This window comes from Xylaria bambusicola (genome assembly GCF_022495145.1).
Source record: "Xylaria bambusicola strain CBS 139988 unplaced genomic scaffold F5B22scaffold_7, whole genome shotgun sequence".
In the NCBI taxonomy this organism is placed as follows: Eukaryota; Fungi; Ascomycota; class Sordariomycetes; order Xylariales; family Xylariaceae; genus Xylaria; species Xylaria bambusicola.
Window position 1 is genome coordinate 500,600 of NW_025953560.1, and position 16,938 is coordinate 517,537.

General features: G+C 48.1%; 4 protein-coding genes across 4 annotated transcripts; 2 read left to right on the plus strand and 2 right to left on the minus strand.

Moving 5' to 3' along the window:
• Positions 1-1,051: 1,051 nt before the first annotated feature.
• On the minus strand, positions 1,052-3,593 carry F5B22DRAFT_594502 (interferon-related developmental regulator-domain-containing protein). The gene is made up of 2 exons (XM_047974053.1): positions 2,901-3,593; positions 1,052-2,696 (listed from the first exon to the last, which is right to left on the minus strand). Exons 1-2 carry the CDS (start codon positions 3,078-3,080, stop codon positions 1,080-1,082), a joined length of 1,797 nt encoding a protein of 598 aa, XP_047833902.1. The 5' UTR covers positions 3,081-3,593; the 3' UTR covers positions 1,052-1,079.
• A 1,528-nt stretch (positions 3,594-5,121) lies between these two features.
• F5B22DRAFT_508508 (uncharacterized protein) lies at positions 5,122-8,236 on the plus strand. Its single transcript, XM_047972507.1, has 4 exons — positions 5,122-5,615; positions 5,688-5,893; positions 5,945-6,639; positions 6,690-8,236. The coding sequence occupies exons 1-4, from the start codon at positions 5,301-5,303 to the stop codon at positions 7,973-7,975; spliced, it is 2,502 nt and encodes an 833-aa protein (XP_047833903.1). The 5' UTR covers positions 5,122-5,300; the 3' UTR covers positions 7,976-8,236.
• A 3,675-nt stretch (positions 8,237-11,911) lies between these two features.
• F5B22DRAFT_634278 (WD-repeat protein pop3) lies at positions 11,912-13,152 on the plus strand (the record flags this gene model as incomplete). Its single annotated transcript, XM_047976958.1, has 5 exons — positions 11,912-11,933; positions 12,003-12,024; positions 12,086-12,581; positions 12,667-12,827; positions 12,897-13,152. The coding sequence occupies 5 exons, from the start codon at positions 11,912-11,914 to the stop codon at positions 13,150-13,152; spliced, it is 957 nt and encodes a 318-aa protein (XP_047833904.1).
• Positions 13,153-13,947: 795 nt separating this feature from the next.
• Positions 13,948-16,847, minus strand: F5B22DRAFT_594547 (armadillo-type protein). Its single transcript, XM_047974054.1, has one exon. It carries the CDS (start codon positions 16,743-16,745, stop codon positions 14,349-14,351), a length of 2,397 nt encoding a protein of 798 aa, XP_047833905.1. The 5' UTR covers positions 16,746-16,847; the 3' UTR covers positions 13,948-14,348.
• Between the last annotated feature and the right edge of the window lie 91 nt (positions 16,848-16,938).

The following is a 16,938-nucleotide window of genomic DNA, read 5'->3' on the forward strand; positions in this document are numbered from 1 at the left end:
AGGACAGAACGAGCTGAAAAAGCAGCGACACAACTAAGCCTGATCCGAGCTGTATCACAGCATTACGCTGGTCGAGTTTGTCGTAGACATGCACATACTGCATGGAGATAATGTACATGGCACTGTGGGCAGACAGGTAGACATCGAGGCGACAATTTCGTATCACACCATCTAGTCACGAGCCCTATCGATCGGCACGGTTCACCCGCATGGCGTTTACTGCGCAGTACATACAGCCCAGCACAATACCTAATCGCACAGCCATTACAGCACAATACATATATCAGGAGCGGGAGTAGGAATCTGCACCGCAGGACGTAGATCAGAGGGAGGTAAGTGCTTGTATTTTAAGTATTCCTAGCCTTGATATCGATCTCGCAACATACTACCCGTATGACCCAGAGCTCCTTCTACATTCGTACAGCACAGTGATGATGATATGTAACGGTGTGGGTAGGTAAGGTAGACAGGGAGTTGGTCGAGACAACAAGCTAGACCTATCCAGATTCTATCAGTACACAGAAGAAGAACTCCATATGTCCGTCCAATCCACGAGACCAACCACATACGAAACGTAAGTCCGCCCGTCCATATTAGCACGACACAAATTTACCGTGTGTCCCGTCACCATGCAAGTACCCGCCACATCGTCCCATTCCAGCAGAAGCCTGTTAGTATATGTATCTTACAGATTCACTAGGCCTCGATTACACGCAAAAAACTCTCTCAATGCCGGCCAAAAAGGGCGCTCTAAGATGGTAAATAAGTGAACGATAATTCGATTTCCTATTGCTCATGGTATTATGAATGCTACTCTTAATGATGTATGTATGATCAATAGCCTTCGGCGTGGAATCTTTCGTAAGGGTTGAAAGGGAAAAATGACAAAAATGACGCCGTAGGTTAGATGTTCTAGTAAAATATGATCGGTGCCTAGTAGAATGATATAATCGTATGCTGTACGGCTAGAAACAATCGCCAAGGAGATATTAAAAGTGTCATTTTAAAGAAGGGGCCGTTTATGCGATGCTTGGGGATTTGGGGAATTCTGAAAAAAAAAAAAAAAAAAAAGCCCGCGTTTAGAAGCCTGCTCCTTTGCTAGCCTTCCCCCCTCGATTCTTCCTTGGTGAAGATAGATACTCGTCGCCACGACCACCCTTCCCTGGGGTGGATACGAATTCGACTTGTGCCGCGCTTAGGATATCTTTAATTGCTGGATTCTCCAGGTAGTGAATGGCCAGACCAGCTCCCAACACCGAACGTAGCATCTCAACTCTTGTCGAGAGCGACCAAGTATCAATAATCATGCTGATATTGTGAATCCGAATCTTCTCGCGATATCCGTATTCTCTGTATTCCTCGCCAAAATCCATTTTGGTGCCACCTGTATGAGGATTACTAGCCATACGTCGTGCGGTCGAGTATCCTGGCCCCTTTCCATGCTCAAGAGAAGTTAGGACACTATTAAAGCTGGCGTGGAGGTGCTTCCGGTCTTTCTTAGACACGGCTTTCGATGACTCTCGAACAAGAGCTGTCATGCGTTGCATGAGCTTGTGTTGGTCATACTGAAGATCTGAGGCCTCCTCTGTCTCATCTTCATACTCTCGAACGGATTCAAAGATCAAGGCAATATTTGTTCCAGCGGAAACCTGGACGTCGACATCGGTGCTGTCGAGCTGTTCCGTGAAGGCTTCTAGGGCTTGGTCGCTCTGTTCTTGGAGATCGTCGAGGTTGCTAGCAACAAAGCCCCAAGCTTTCAGAGCTGCGGAAACCACTGGCCCGTTATCACCAGCTTCAACACTATGTCCATCGCTCTCGACAATTTCGAGTAGAAAATCCAGAAGCTCCTCTGCAGCGACCATAGAGCCGCCACCACACATTGTTGCGATACTCATGGCTTCAATAGCTTCAACTTTGATAGCGGCCTCGTCCGAATCTTGGCATAGCCCCTTCAAGCTTGGATACATGTGATCGTAAAAGGACTCGGCTTGAGTGGTTAAGATGGTCATCGTCAAGGCCTTGACGGCTGATAGGGTCTCATCCGTATTGCTGCCGCTGCGGACGCTCTTGAGGATAGCTGGGATGAGCTCGTTGAGTTGAGGCTGAAGCTGCTCGTCGGCGTAATGGTGCCGTATTATATGCGTGTAGGCAGACAAGCAGTGCTCGCGACCTTTAGCACTACTTCGCTTACGATCTAGAAGCTCGGCTATGCGATCGGCTAGCCTATCAGTCCAGCTAGCTATAGGCTCGTTGCCATCGTCGGAGTTAGCCACCGAGTTAGTTAGGCTGTCTTCGTATTCGGAATCTGAGATATCTTCTTCCTCGGACGCATATCGACTATTGACCCTAGAAGCAGTGCGAGAGGCGGCCGGAGAGGCGATGGGCGATGCGCCGAGAGAATCTGGTCGGGAACGTGCTTTTCGAGAGACGGTCTTGCCGCTCTCGAGCAAGATCTTTTTTCTAAGATCGCGCATATCGATTGTGTGCGAAGAAGCAAAACTCGGATGATAATCGCACAAATAGTATATAGGCTGGAGATCAGGTCTTTTGTCTGGTATGGAATCGGCGTATCGAGTTTGGCGACTTCTGCAACCGGAATTCCATGAGGCTGATTCGAATTTAGATGATACAAGGTGTGAGGGAAACTGCGAGAACAGGTCGTGCGGTGTGTTTATTCGCGACGCTGCGAAGGTGGCCTATTGACAGTTTATGAGAAAATTGTATTGTAGAGCCGTGGCGGTGAATAAACTTTTTTGCCACTTAGCTCTTGTGCAGGAAGATTAACAGATAATGGGTGTCTGACAAAATTTGGCAGGACACAGGAATTTCTCCAAATGCCGTCACAACGACGGCCGGATGCGGTTTGCGGGATGGAGGGGTTGTTGACACCGAATACGTACTGGGAAATGGCTGCCAGGGTTATATATCCGGTACGATGGCTGAAAACAACCCGAACATAAAATACGGAATGATATTTGAATATTTTGAAGTCGTGGAGGCCCTATTTCCTTGATTGCCCTAGTTGGCAGTCCGATGATGCTCCCTCCCAAGGCTTTTATTGTTGTGCCCACGAGCAACATGAGGACTTGGAAAGGTACTTTGAGGGTACTAGCTTGTACCGCCACTGAGTCCAGGCGATTAAAGGTACCTAGAAAGTACTGGTTTTAGTGGCACACATTGCGTCAGTAAAGAGCGGGGATGGCTCCTTGTTGACTTCAAAACCACCACTCATTCACATCACCTGCACCACATCAAGTGGCGCCAGGTGTACCACGTAATCCAAGCTGCCTGCACATCATTGATAGATAAGTATTTCCACGTATTGAGCTGTTCCGGTAGCTCATTCTAGCTAAGTCTTGCTTCTGAAGAGTCGTCGAAAGCACGGCAGTCAAGGTGACAGATTCATCTTTCTTACTTACATACCTAGGAGGTACGTAGAACATGTAGAGTAGATATAAAACCCCATTCAAGGAGATATATTGGGGTGCTTCGAGCTGAGCATAGCCAAAATGGGAAAGGGTACCTACCTAATTTAAAGCTGAAGCTGACCTTGTATCGAGCGTCTGTCAGTGTACATCAAATAGGTATATAGGTACACATTAGCGCTGGCCCTCCATTAGCCCAGCCCAGTAGCACTTTAGGTACCTAGACCACTTTATAGTGCACGCATAAACCCCACTTCCCCCGCCGACCTGTGACCGGACCTGTGACTTGGACCCCAATACAGGCCCTGTCGATGCGCCTCTAGGTTGCTAGATAATGTGCGCTGCTGCTTAGTACAGGCCTCTGTTGGCATGTCTTATCAATGACTCACAAGGTCGAAGATCAGATACCTACATTTTCGGATAAGTCGTGTGAATATCCTACTGCTTACTTAAGTACTTATGTACATATACCCCTCAGCGTTAACGGATGAGTGGATGCTATGGGGGCCGGGGAGATGTAGTACCTAGGTATCCATGTACCGTAGGTAGTAATATAAGTAGGTATCTCGAGCTATTGTTAGTATCCGGACCCCACGTCCAACTCAGAAAGCCACCAAGCTCGCTGACGTACTGCCCACCGGATGCACAGCAGTTTAAGAAACCAAGGAGTGAGTGAGAGCAGAAGTCAGGTAGGTAGATACTTCATATGTACTTAATTAGTTCAAGTTGCGTACAGTACCTACATACATGTATGTAGGTGAGGATGGTACTAGGAATGGGATACGATACTGTACATTGAAGCAAACAATCAGCCTCCACCCCCCATTCACCCACACCCGCACGTCTGGAATATGCCCCGCCCTCCGCCTATCCAACCCGAGGTACCTGACTGTTTCAGTTTATACGACAGTACTGCTCACCATATTGAACTGTAACTGTAGCTCTTTACTTGCCCTTTCTGCCTGGTTTCTGTGCTTCCTACTAGGTAGTAGGTTAGGCATCTACATAAGTATTTGTCTAGATTCAATACTGTAGGTACATAGTATCAGTGTCGGTATACAGGCAGGTAGGTGTGCATTCAGCGAAGCTTCGTACAGGTCCGAGCTACATTGGTAACATATCCATTACCTATGTATGTAGGTACCTACCTGCTCTGACTTACAGGTTACCTCTTGCACCTGCCAATGCATCCATTTACACCTACCTTAGTTCACCTATCTACATACCACCTCTCCAACCTACTTGTGTGTCAGCTAGCCAGCCTGCCTGCCTTACTATCTGCAGTAAGATGTAGCTGTAGCTTACATTAACTACTTCCCTACAGGTAGGTAGGTAGGTAGGTATATGTACCCTGATTTAGGTGCTGTAAGTACATAGCCTACCGGTACCTCCTTCTCACTTCTCTGTCTCATCTTCCCATCGCTCTTCCCTGTATTGCGCTGCCCTCTCGCTGGAGCTAAGGCAGCCAGGGAAGCTCTGATCAAACGCAAACCACCCCTCAGTCCGCACTCTTGCACCTTCAAACCTTCCCCTCTTCCCTCCCTCCCTTACTCGTTCAATTCCTGACTTCCTAACTTCCTTATCAAGCTTTCGTATCATCGTCTTTTCTTCGTCTGTTCCACCCAGCAATAGCCAGGTCCCTAGCACTTATACTAGTGGCACCGTACAGGCGGAGCCTCTTCTCATACCTGTCGCGGCGAGTATATCCAGCCGACGATATACCGATAGAGTGTTCTGCCGCCTTCAGTAGTCGGCGTATGCTTGGCATCTTCCTCCGGTCATTCAAGTTACATCCTGCATCAAGCTTAAGGTTTCTATTCTACCTTTTCTATTCTACTTAGGCAGGAATGGCTGCCTCTAAAGGCACCGTTGGGGATGTGGTTACGAGTGACGAGGATAAAGGTAAGTGAACCTTCCGCTTTCTCGCCTGCCATGTTTCGCCTGAGATTTACTAAAATATTGATTTATTGTTGCCTAGTGGCTATCATCTTGTATAGCGAAGATCAATCTTCTTTGGTTCCGAAACGAAGAGTAATCCTCACTACCAGTTATCCGGTCCTCCGTATCGGCCGATCATCCAAGGTGCAAAGCAAAGGTTTCATTCCCGCTTTGGATAACGCTTGGTTCGATAACCCTGTTATGTCACGAGAACACGCCGAGTTATCTGCCAAATTCGACGAGAACCCTATTGTAAGTTCTATATTTGGTCATAACTTGATCACATCATGTTCCCGGCATCGAGCTAATCTTCCTTCTATCCAGTCCGTTTTTCTCAAAGACGTCGGATCTTTCCACGGCACGTTCATACGCAACGGCAGCAACGAGACTCGACTTACCCAAAATCAACCGATTAAGTTGAAGGACGAGGATATCATTCGATTTGGAACTGATATTCTAAGAGCCGACAAGACCTACCCACCTTCTTCGGTCCGCTTCAAAATGGAGACAATGGAGACTCTGTACCCAAAGTATGTCTTCTACAGGTCACGATAAGTTACATAGCGCTAATCTACAACTAGACTTATTAATTCTCAACGCCGTGGCTTTACTGTCCCAGACGACGTAGATGACGAGGAAGATGAGCGCTGTGAAAATGAGGGCGCCTCAAGCGACTTAGTATCGAAACCCACAACAGCACTGGACATCCCCGTGTCCAGTAATGTTCTACCCATCAAGAAGAGTACGCCTTCCTTTGTCGACTTGACTGTTGACGATGAGTTGCCATCCCACATCATGCTCCCCACCTGTTCTGATGTGAAGAGCTGCAATATCAGTTCTGATGTTATTGATTTGACGTCCGAAGCGAACTGCGAGTCTGATGTGGAACCATGTACAGTTGATCGAAGAAGCCCACAGTGGCGCAAAACCCCTATGCCAGCTTGCCCGGATCCCCCTGCCCCTCGACCTCGTTCGGGATCAAGGCAAACATCGGAGGGGAAAGTTATTAATCTGGTCTCCTTCACACTGCCTCCAGATGATGAAGAGATGTTCTCTAAGTATCATGATGATTCGATTAATGAAGACGATGAGAGCGAAAATGAGATTAGTGATCATTCGGACTCTCTATCAATGTCTCCATTGCTGTCTGAGTCAGACATGGATGAGAGATCAGTCTCGGGATCTTCGAATGCCGATAGCACGTTATCCGACCTTGAAGACAGCGTCAGAGATAGGTATCAAGTGGGCAAATACCAATTGCACGAAAGTAATGAGGGTAAGCAGATAATAAGAGACCAGCGCTTAACACAATTGCTAACATTTCAGATGGTATTCCAGAGCTTATGTACCCATACGACAGTAGTGACGATAGCTATTTCGATGACGAGGAAGGACAAATTGATGAGGATGAGGATGAGGATGAAAGTGATGATGATGAGGATGATGCTTCGACCGCATCACATGATCGGCTCAGCACGCCTTATTCGCCTTATCTTGATCACCCAACTCCTGTTCACAGTGGGCTTCCTTCGGCTTCGGTCCCTTCTGCCCCTCCTTTCAACCCTCTTGGTTCCTACAACCGCGATCCGAGCCCTTCCGATGCTGCTCTAATTAAATCTCGTCGTCCGTTGTTGGATAATGTACCGAATGAAAGCCGAGCTCAACAGCTTGGCGAGAAGACCGGTAATCCCGTGTATTTCTTAGCTAGAGAGCAGAACCGCACAGTTCTCAGTCCACATGATGAGCCCGCACCCATCTCAGCCATCAGAGAGACACTGCAAGCTGCTCATTCTAAGATTACTGCCGTTGTGCCAGAGGTAGCTGAAGATTCTGGTAGCCCTTCGCCATCCCTTTCTCACGCCGTAGAAGAAGAGCGCAATATTACGGTTGAGGCCAAGTTCAATCTAAGAGCTATCCAAGCGAAGTGGTCCAAGTTAGCCCAGGATGCTTCCGAGGCGGCCGATGCCATATCCATCAAGCTAGGTGACACTGATACCAACAAATACTCAGCATGGACTGTTTCTGGAGATAACTTTATCAATAAGCCTCCTACTGAAGAGCCCTCAGTGTCCCAAACAGTTCAGTTCTCCCAACCAGGGGAGCTCGACATGACTAGCGCTTATAAATTTCAACAGAGCAAACAAGAATCGTTGATGCAACCCTCTGCTGAAACTCGACGTGTGCCTATTCGGGATCTTTTGTCTTGGGAGCCAAAGTTGAATACAAATGAGAACATGCAGCAATTAAAGGGCCCAGCCCTTGCTCCTCCTGAGCCATCAATAGACTCTCATATGAACTGCGTTTCCACACCAAACAAGCGGTCATATGAGGAAGCTTTTCACAAAGAGGAAAATGAAAGCAACGAACCCCACTTGACGAGTTCCTCTCACCTGCCTGTGGAACCGAACAGTCACGAGAAGGCGGATACCCCTGCATCGCACACGAAGCTTCCTACTCAGAATGCTGCATCTGCTCTCGTAGCCGCTCAGGCTGAAACATTCCGACCTACAAAGCGAATGCGATTGGCTGCGGCTGTTAAAGTTGCAGCTTGCGTAGCATTGGGAGGTGCAGCGACCTTCTCCTACCTAGTAAACACTGCTCCCGTCTTCTAATAATGTGGCGGCATCTCGACCCCACCACACCAAATCACTTCTACTGGCAGTTGCGGCGTTTTATTTTGAGGTCGGCGTTGATCGGCAGGGAAGAAGGCCTTAGGTAATGTTACATGAGGCCACAGCTTAGCCTCGGGTGGAGTTTTATGGTTTGTGAACGTCATGATACCTAGGCATTGTCCGCTAGGTATTCGATAGCTACATGCTTTCACGATTCGGTTTCACTTCTCTACCATGTTTCGTAGCTTCTTATTCTACCTAGGCATTGTCTCAATTGACACATGCGACAGCTGGAATAGGGTATAGCTAAAGTTAACTCTCTCTAGCTCGAACATATGTGAGGGCATGACTACAATAAGCTTTTACGCACTCCCCCTTTCCGAATCCTTACTCCTGTGCCTTTGAAGTATCCAGATTGGAGTCTTTAGGATGTCTTTCATTGGGAATAGATCATTCCCTTGGAGATAATACAGAAATACAGTGACTTTGTTTCTAAAAGTACAATAATATTCATTCCGGAAGATGCCTAGCACTCTCTCCGATATTAATAAAAAGAGACGCTCTATCGTACGCCGACGACGGCCCTTTGAGATAGTTGATATACAGGCAAATATGCTACGATCGTGTTTAACAAAGTCAGCCGGGCAAGGCCACCTGGCATTAGAAACACAACATAATTGGATGTGGGAGACAACGCACTGATCGATCCTTCGTCTTGGAGTTGGTCGGATAAGGCGTCGTCGGCTATGACAATGTGAGCATATTTCATATACTTGATGTGCGGTGATCTGATCAATGAGCGAATTACAGTAGTTTCCCATTAACAACGAAGACTAAGGATTCATAGGATTGCATGAAGTCGCAGGAAACTTTGTTTCAACGTCGTACTTGTGGTAGGGAAGTGACCAGTTGGAGAAAATCGCAGTCGGGGCCCTGCATACCGGCCGAATAAGGCAACTTATTTCCCTTCTAATTATCCTCGATCTTCCTGTTCTAATTGCGGCCAATGCCGTGCAGCATTTGATCGCCGTGCACCCAGAGGATGACCCTGAGCGGGGGCTCTAGTATGTGAGGTGAGTTGCCCTGTAGATCCCTGTGACCACTCCTTTGCTAAGATTATCTATGGGTGAACTTGCTCACTCACATTACGGTATAGCAATCGAGAGTATAATTATAACCGATCACTCGAGTCTCCCCCAATGCTTCCTTCGAACAATACTAGCTAAGGAGAGGGGTCACGTAAAGGCACATAATGGATATTCGTAAGTGTTTATAAATGATGACAATATGATCACAGACGACAGACAGAGCGCAGTCGTCATACGCGAGAAGTATTGAATGCGATGTTCTCCTCGAGCGGTTATTCACGTTCCCGTGTAGATGTAGCACCGGAGAATAAGTGGCTAGATACTGAACCCCTCCGTAAATAGCACATTCTGTCATCTCATGATAAAGTTACCTGAGGTAGCCTATAGTTTCACAGCTAGATAATCTAGATACTGACCCGAGAGAACCCGACATAGAGGTCGAGATGCAAGTAGCCGCAGCGACCTCGGACTTCACTGACTAGGCAAGAAACCGGTTGAAAAAGAACTTGACTGATAAACCATATCGGTATTAGAATAAATGACAGCGCCTGGTTATTCTGTGGCGGGATCTGCACAGTCTTGTGAGAGGTGCCTGAAGGAATGATGACCAGATATGAGATCTTCAGAATGGTATAAGCTTGAGAACCTGCCAGAACAGGAAGAAGGGAAGGAAATAAACGTAAAGGGACAGAGATCGACGAAAGAGCAAGCTCGCATTCTCTTACCTCGCACCTTGACAGCTTGGCAGTATGAGTGTACCGGTGAGGCTAAAGTGGTCAGATGACAAATGGAGTAGTGGTACACATTTAGAGCTAACTTTCACTTGAACCCATAGATATGTCCGAGGTCAAATGGAGAACTCGAGCCGCCTCGTTCTACTCCGGAAAGGCAGAGGCTGTAGGCTCCAATCACTCATGCTCAAACGCCCGATAAGTGCACACGTATCGCTTTCGATGAACACTGGCACGTAACAAACGTCCCGAGGCGGTGAACTTAACCTTGTCACGAGATAGCCCCGTGGTTGAACAGACCTTTGAAGGACTATAACGACTACTCACAACTACGACACACATATAAGGTGGCGATCCTTCCCGTAGTCGAGGGAAAGGTTTATAAAACTCAAGAGCATTCTAAAGCTTAAAATTAACCCCATAAAAGGTTACACGAAAGACTTGCGAATACACATTCGACTACGCGTAAAAGGATGGCTTGCCAGCAAGGTCAACGCTGGGACTTTTACAGACAACAAGAAGATGTTCCCGGCATTGGATTAGACAACCTTCGACCCATAACGTGTAGGACGTGCAAAGGAACATGGTATCATTTGAAAAGGTAAATAATTCAATTGTATTTCCACATGATACAGAGCTTACATTTAGTGTGGCTAGGGGAACAACATGTGCCGCGTGTAATAACAGCCTTGTCGAGCTTATATCGGATGCTGATTTCCAAGCATTAAACACAACAAGTCATACTTCGGGCAGTACCTTGAACCCAGGCCGAACCGACGGTAAAAGATACGACGAGGGAGGAGGGAAGAGAGGCCAGCATAGTTCTTCTCAAACCTCACAGGGCTCGTGTCGTTGAGTGTGTTTCATGTCATACAGGATTCGATAGGCGATGTATATATATCACTTACTCAGTAGTAGTCGGGGATTATGGTAACCTCTAACAACGGGAAGGATTTCCGGTCGCGGGATAATTCACTGAATTGGACAACTTTTGTAATGAAACTTTAAGCTTCTGGGAATCGCACTCGATAGTTGATAACAGCGATTAATGTCAAATATTACCGTCTTGGGTCGTCCCGCCACTTTACTTCAGACTGTTACAAGTAGATAATTATCTTTTTCAAGCGGGGATAATAGAGCGAAAGAAGTTTAATTTACAGTCTAAATCCATGCGATACTCCATACATTTCTAGGAATGGCGTTCAACATTGCACCAGTTCACGCTAGTTAGTCCTTCGACGACTAGAAGAGTTAGGCACCTTATACGGACGATGGCAGCGCGGTCGTGGCACAATGACGCCGACACGAAACTCCTAATGATCCTAGAGAGTTTGCTCGAAAGTTATATTGCGTAGTTCAAGCAGCGGGACCAGGGACCCAGACGGGTTGGGAAACGTCGGATGTAGTCTGAAAGCCACAATGCAACGTTGCTCATCAACACACTCGTCTAGACAGGTCCCTGAAAGCAAAGACGTGGAAACTAGCTGGAGGAATGGGCTCATCTCCCCTGCTCTAAGGCTACGAGCACACATGAGTGTAGTGAAACGACAGAAACTACCCGATCCGACGGCACGATTGCAGAACTGAAAGGCTGCATGTAGCCGCGCCAGTTCTCTACACAGGCTCGAAAGTGGTCGAATCTAACGGCCGTTACTTATCGCGTTGAGATAAGTTGGACCCGGAGTAGCTAAGGGGGTCAAGAAATAGCACTTGAATTCAGCTCATGTTGAAGACCGGTCTGATGTTTGGGGCGACGATCGGTCCGATGGAAAGAGCATCTCGGAATGAATAGACTGATGATGCCTTCCAAACGAAAATAGGCAGGGAGAGCAGAAGAACTCCATCCTAGCTGCATTAACTCCTTAATTGCACTGCCCTAGAAAGGCTGCAAAGGGAGAATGGTATTATTACATATATCTTCATTTATGCATATATCTTAGACGCCCTAACCTAACCCATGGTCCCCCACTCATTCGTCCCGCGTGCTGCACGCTGTACAGCATTCTATCATGAGACTGACGATCGGTGAGAGCTTGGTTGCTAGCCGACCGCTAATGTAATAATCCCACTGCTTTGGCTGGCCATGATAGATTCTCCCTAGGATATAACACTACAGTATGTCTGTCATACTTTGTACAGGTAAGCTACCTCTCGATGGCGGGACTCCGAAAATCTGTGGCACGCCCTCGAACTGACCTCGGGGCTTAGCTGGTTATGATCACACGATCAGGTTTGCGCCCACACTCTCGATGCTTCTGGAGCTCCGTGGGTAACTGACGCGCTTCCTCTAGGTTCTGGGAGGCGCTTTCGGGCATCTGTTCACGCACAGTGCAGCACTCCGACTCTCAGGTCAACCGTCTCTGTATCTCTCCCGACAAACGCTTCATCGCTGCTGCGGGTCACCACTCCGTCAAACTCTTCGATATAAAGTCTACGAATCCGAATCCAGTATTGAGCTTCGAGGGCCACACGGGGAACATCACCGGCGTCGCCTTCCACTGCGAAGGAAAATGGATGGTTACTAGCTCTGAAGATGGGACCGTCAAGGTCTGGGAGACGCGTAATGCAACTATACAAAGAAGCTACAATCATGGCTCCGCTGCCAACGACGTCGTCATTCACCCTAACCAAGGCGAGATCATCAGCTGTGATCGTGGCGGCAGCGTGCGCGTCTGGGATTTGGCCGAGAATAATTGCTCACATCAACTAATTCCCGAAGAAGATGTGGCGGTCTCGAGCGTAACCGTCGCCAGCGATGGCTCTCTCCTCTGCGCCGCAAACAATGCGGTAAGCCGTGGCCGTTCTTACCACCACTTCGCTATACAGGATGGTAAACAGATTCGGAACCATGTCGACTAATCATTTTTCACAGGGCAACGTCTTCGTTTGGTCACTGCTTCAAAGTTACGATCATACACAACTTGTTCCCTTGACCCAATTTTCGGCGCACAAGGACTACATCACCCGAATTCTCCTATCCCCAGATGTCAAGAAGCTCGCAACTTGTTCTGCAGACCACACCGCCAAAATCTGGTCGGTGCCTGGGTCTGAATCCGAAATGGGCGACTCCTCTCATACCCTGACGAACGGTAATGGAGCCAGTGAAACAGAAACACATTCAATGCCTAATGGAGATGGTGAACCAAAGCCCTTTCCTCTCGAGGCCACATTAACAGGCCACCAGCGCTGGGTTTGGGACTGCGCCTTCAGCGCCGACTCGGCGTACCTGGTGACGGCGTGTAGCGACCATTACGCACGACTATGGGAACTAGGCAGCCAGACCGTCATACGCCAATATAACGGCCACCATCGAGGCGCTGTCTGCGTCGCACTGAACGACTACTCGGAGGCTAGATAGCTCCTGCGCCGCCGAGCAGTACGAAAAGTCAGGTTCCCCAATGGGACCGTTTACACACAGACTCAGGAACACACCTTGCAGCTTCATACACGCTATGGCCTCCACCATATCCATCCTATGGATACACGCATGGAAGAGGTAGACGAAGAAGAAGATGATGAAGAAGATGACGATGATGAAGGAGAAACGAGGGAAGAGTCTGATATCCCTACTGATTCGAGCTTCTGGAGCGAGTCTCTCCCTGGTGTTCGTAGCTAAGATGTTCAAGAGTAGGCTGGTTATATTGCACCTTTTCCTTGTCCGAACATTGCTTACCACTTACTATCAAGGGTTTTTATTGTCGGAGTTAGAGGGATGGGCGGAACGGAACGGAACAGGACGGGGATGGACTTGTCAAATTTGTCTCGCTATCACTTATATGCCTATTTCCTTCTCTGCGATGCGTTCTTCTGGAGGCAGTTTTGTCCTCATTTTTTACCCACCTTGTTTTGAGCTTTTCATCTGCGCTTCTGGGCTTTCATAGACTGGTCGGCGGCGTGTAATGGAAGGGCGGCGCAGCACGGCGTTTCGAGTAGACAGCGTAATATGTAATGGTTTTTAGTTATTTTATTTGATGTAACTGGCTGATCTGCAACCTACGTACCTCCCTTGTTCTGACTACTCAGGTAACTGATAAGATTGGAATTCTTTTCATGATATTATGATAATGAGTCTAACGCACATTCGTTTGACTGCAGGAAAAAATGATGTGGGCCGTGGAATATTGAACAATGAACATAAGACAGGGAGAGAATGATTAGTCTTCGCATTAGTTATTCCATTCGTCTCAAATACCTACGTAAGTATATATCTAGATACTCGACTACACAAAACCTTTTTCTCCCTATTGAGTAGGTAGGCAGTGTTCAATCCTTTGGGTTGGGTACTCCAAAAACGCCACGCCAGTGCTGCTGTCCTATGCTGCTTGCTTGCTACTATATACCTAGGTATATATCAATTATGTCGCTCCGATGTCATATAGATGGATAAAACCCAATAATTTCGTCCTCTGCCGCCCGGTATCATTCTTTCGACACGTATTGTGTGGTTTCCAGGTCTTGTATCCAAGGGTTTGGTGACACTTGTGTCTAATCCCTGATTCCAACTGCCACTGAATGAATAGTATATATATACTATTCCATACCTGATTAATTCGATCACCATCCGTCTCCCCATCCGTCCTCATCACCGCCTGTGTCTTTGGGCTTCAAGTCAATCTTCTTGGATTTAGTCGACGCAGAGGCCGGTCTACTCGCCAATGGTTTCTTAGCTGCGCCAGAGCTGCTCTTTGCTAGACCTTTTGGTAGGGGCTTGCCAATGCCTGGATTCTTCTTCTGCGCCTGTGCTGCTAACCAGCCTGCAAAATCGGGCTCAGAACCATCGTCGAAAGGTTTGCTGGATACCGCTGGTGTCTTCTTGGCTAGTTTGCTTGTTGTTGTGGTTGTGGCTGGGGTTGTAATTGTAGTGTTGGACCAAGCGTCAGTGGTGTTATCGCTTGGCTCACCCCAGGCATCTGCTGTGTCGTCATCGTTCATATCGCCCATATCACCCCATGCGTCGCCAGCATCGTCATCTTCGATAGGCAAAGGGTCTTTGAAGTATGCATCTGGCGCACTGGTGGTTGAATTCCGCGACAGAGGTGCAGGGGAAGGTGACTTCACGGCTTGTCGATGCAGTGCGGAAGCGGAAGATGTAGAAGCTATGCGCTTTGACTCGGATCCTGCAGATGGCGAAGTTGGTTGGGGGGTTGTTGTCCCGTTGGCTGTTTGCATTTCGCCAGATACGGCGGATAGTTTATTAGTAAAGGAGGAGATAGCCCAGCCAGCCCACGAAGAGGCCTCGCTGGGCTGTGGTGTGCTCATACGTGGGCCAGTGCCGTCTGCAGTCTGAGATGGGGGAATGACAGTATCGGGCATGCTTGCTGCCGCCTTGCGTATCCGTTGAAGATAGATATCCACCGTCTTATTCGCTTGGTCACGGACCAGCTTCTCCTTGTCTATCAAAGACGGACAAATAACGGGCAAAATCCGTGAGGCACAGTCTTCTTCTGTAAAGTATTCCCCGGTTGCTGCCAGTGCCATCAGAGCCGCGTTGCGAGCATGCACGAACGGGTCTCGCAGTGACCTCGTGAAAGCGGCGATGAGGACCTTAGCCCGATTAGATGTACCGAGATTCTTAGCGATTTTACCTAAGCATATCGTTGTGTTTGTTCGAATTCCAGGTTGCTCATCATTTGCCGTTTTGGCTAGGTACTTCAGCAGCTCTCCATTGATGATGCGATCTGACAGCTTGTGGATGACGACAAGTACCGATTTCAATGTCTGTTCTCGAACTAGGGGCGCTAAGTCTGTAAAGCCGGATACCATATTGGGGAATATCTTATCGTTTACTACTTTTTGCGGTAATCTGTCTATCATCAACGGCAGATTCTCTAGTAAGCACACTCGGATAGCCCTGTCTGGGTTACCAAACAATCGAACAACAACCGGTTGTACCCGAGCCTCGAAATCGTCATTTGGAAGCTTAGCAGCTATTTTCATGACCACCCCGAAAGCCTTGGGTCCGCCTCCACCAAACTCTACAGATTTAAGAAGTTCTGGTAAGACCTTCATCTTAAAGAAATCCTCGGGGAAGTCGTCGGTGAGCTGGTCAAGATCGTCGAGGAACTCTGCCCTCTCCGTCTCCGATTTGACATCGAGGTTGTCAATACCCTCGGTTAGCTTTATCAGAGGAGAGTCGAAGAAACCACCTGAACGACGTCCTTGTTCAAAGAAGGCCCCGACGGTTATCCTAGCTTTCGGGTTCGCATTCACAAGCCTCTTGTAACCTACGTGCATAGTCGGCGGAATGCCTTTGGTCTGTCCTGCCGGGTATTGTCCTGAGAAATCGCCATTGAATACTTCATAGATGGTGGTGCCAAAATTGTAGGAATCGACAGCAGAGTGTGGGCTCTTCTTGATGGCGTCCCAGCCGGACTGCGCCAGCTCAGGGGGTGTAAACCTGCTCGAATCGGGTACCAAGCTACCGTATGTGTATATTATGGCGTCGTCATCTTTGACGTTGCTGAGGACTTCAAACCCACCAAGTTTCCACTCGCCGCTCTCGGACGTGTAGATGGACGCGACCCTCAGACTGCCATGTATGGACGACCCTTCCTCGTTGATAAATTTGACGGTGCGCGCGATGCTGTACAGGCCCCATTTTATTGTCTCCGGGTTCAAGCTCTTCCTCTTGACATGCCACCGGAGGGGTACAAGGCGCTCGGTCGCGATATATATGTAGGAATCGGTCTCGACGGCGTCTAAGACCTTTATAACGCCAGGGTGACGCATCGTGCGAAGCTTTTTGAGTGCATTCTTGGCTAACGGTAACCGTGACTTGTTGGCGGTGACGTCGAAGGAGAAAATGCTGCAGTTGGACCCGTCGGCGCGCCGTGTGCCGTTGTAGAGTGTCCAGATGGAAGAATCGATATCGACCTTGTCGCCAAAAGAATAAGGGAATGGTGGCCCCTGGGCGGCGATAGCCGAGGCCACTGCGGACTTGAGAAAATCCATATCAGTGTATCTAAAGCATCCGTAGGTGTCTAAGAGTAGTCGTAACTGGAATGTGGATATGTAGAGTGTAGGCGGAAAAGGTGTCGTGATAGTATGATGTGGTTTGTAGATAACTAAATAAGAAATAAGTAGCTCGGGACATGTTATGAGCTTATATCAATCTGTAGATACCTACCTGGCCAAATCGACCCCT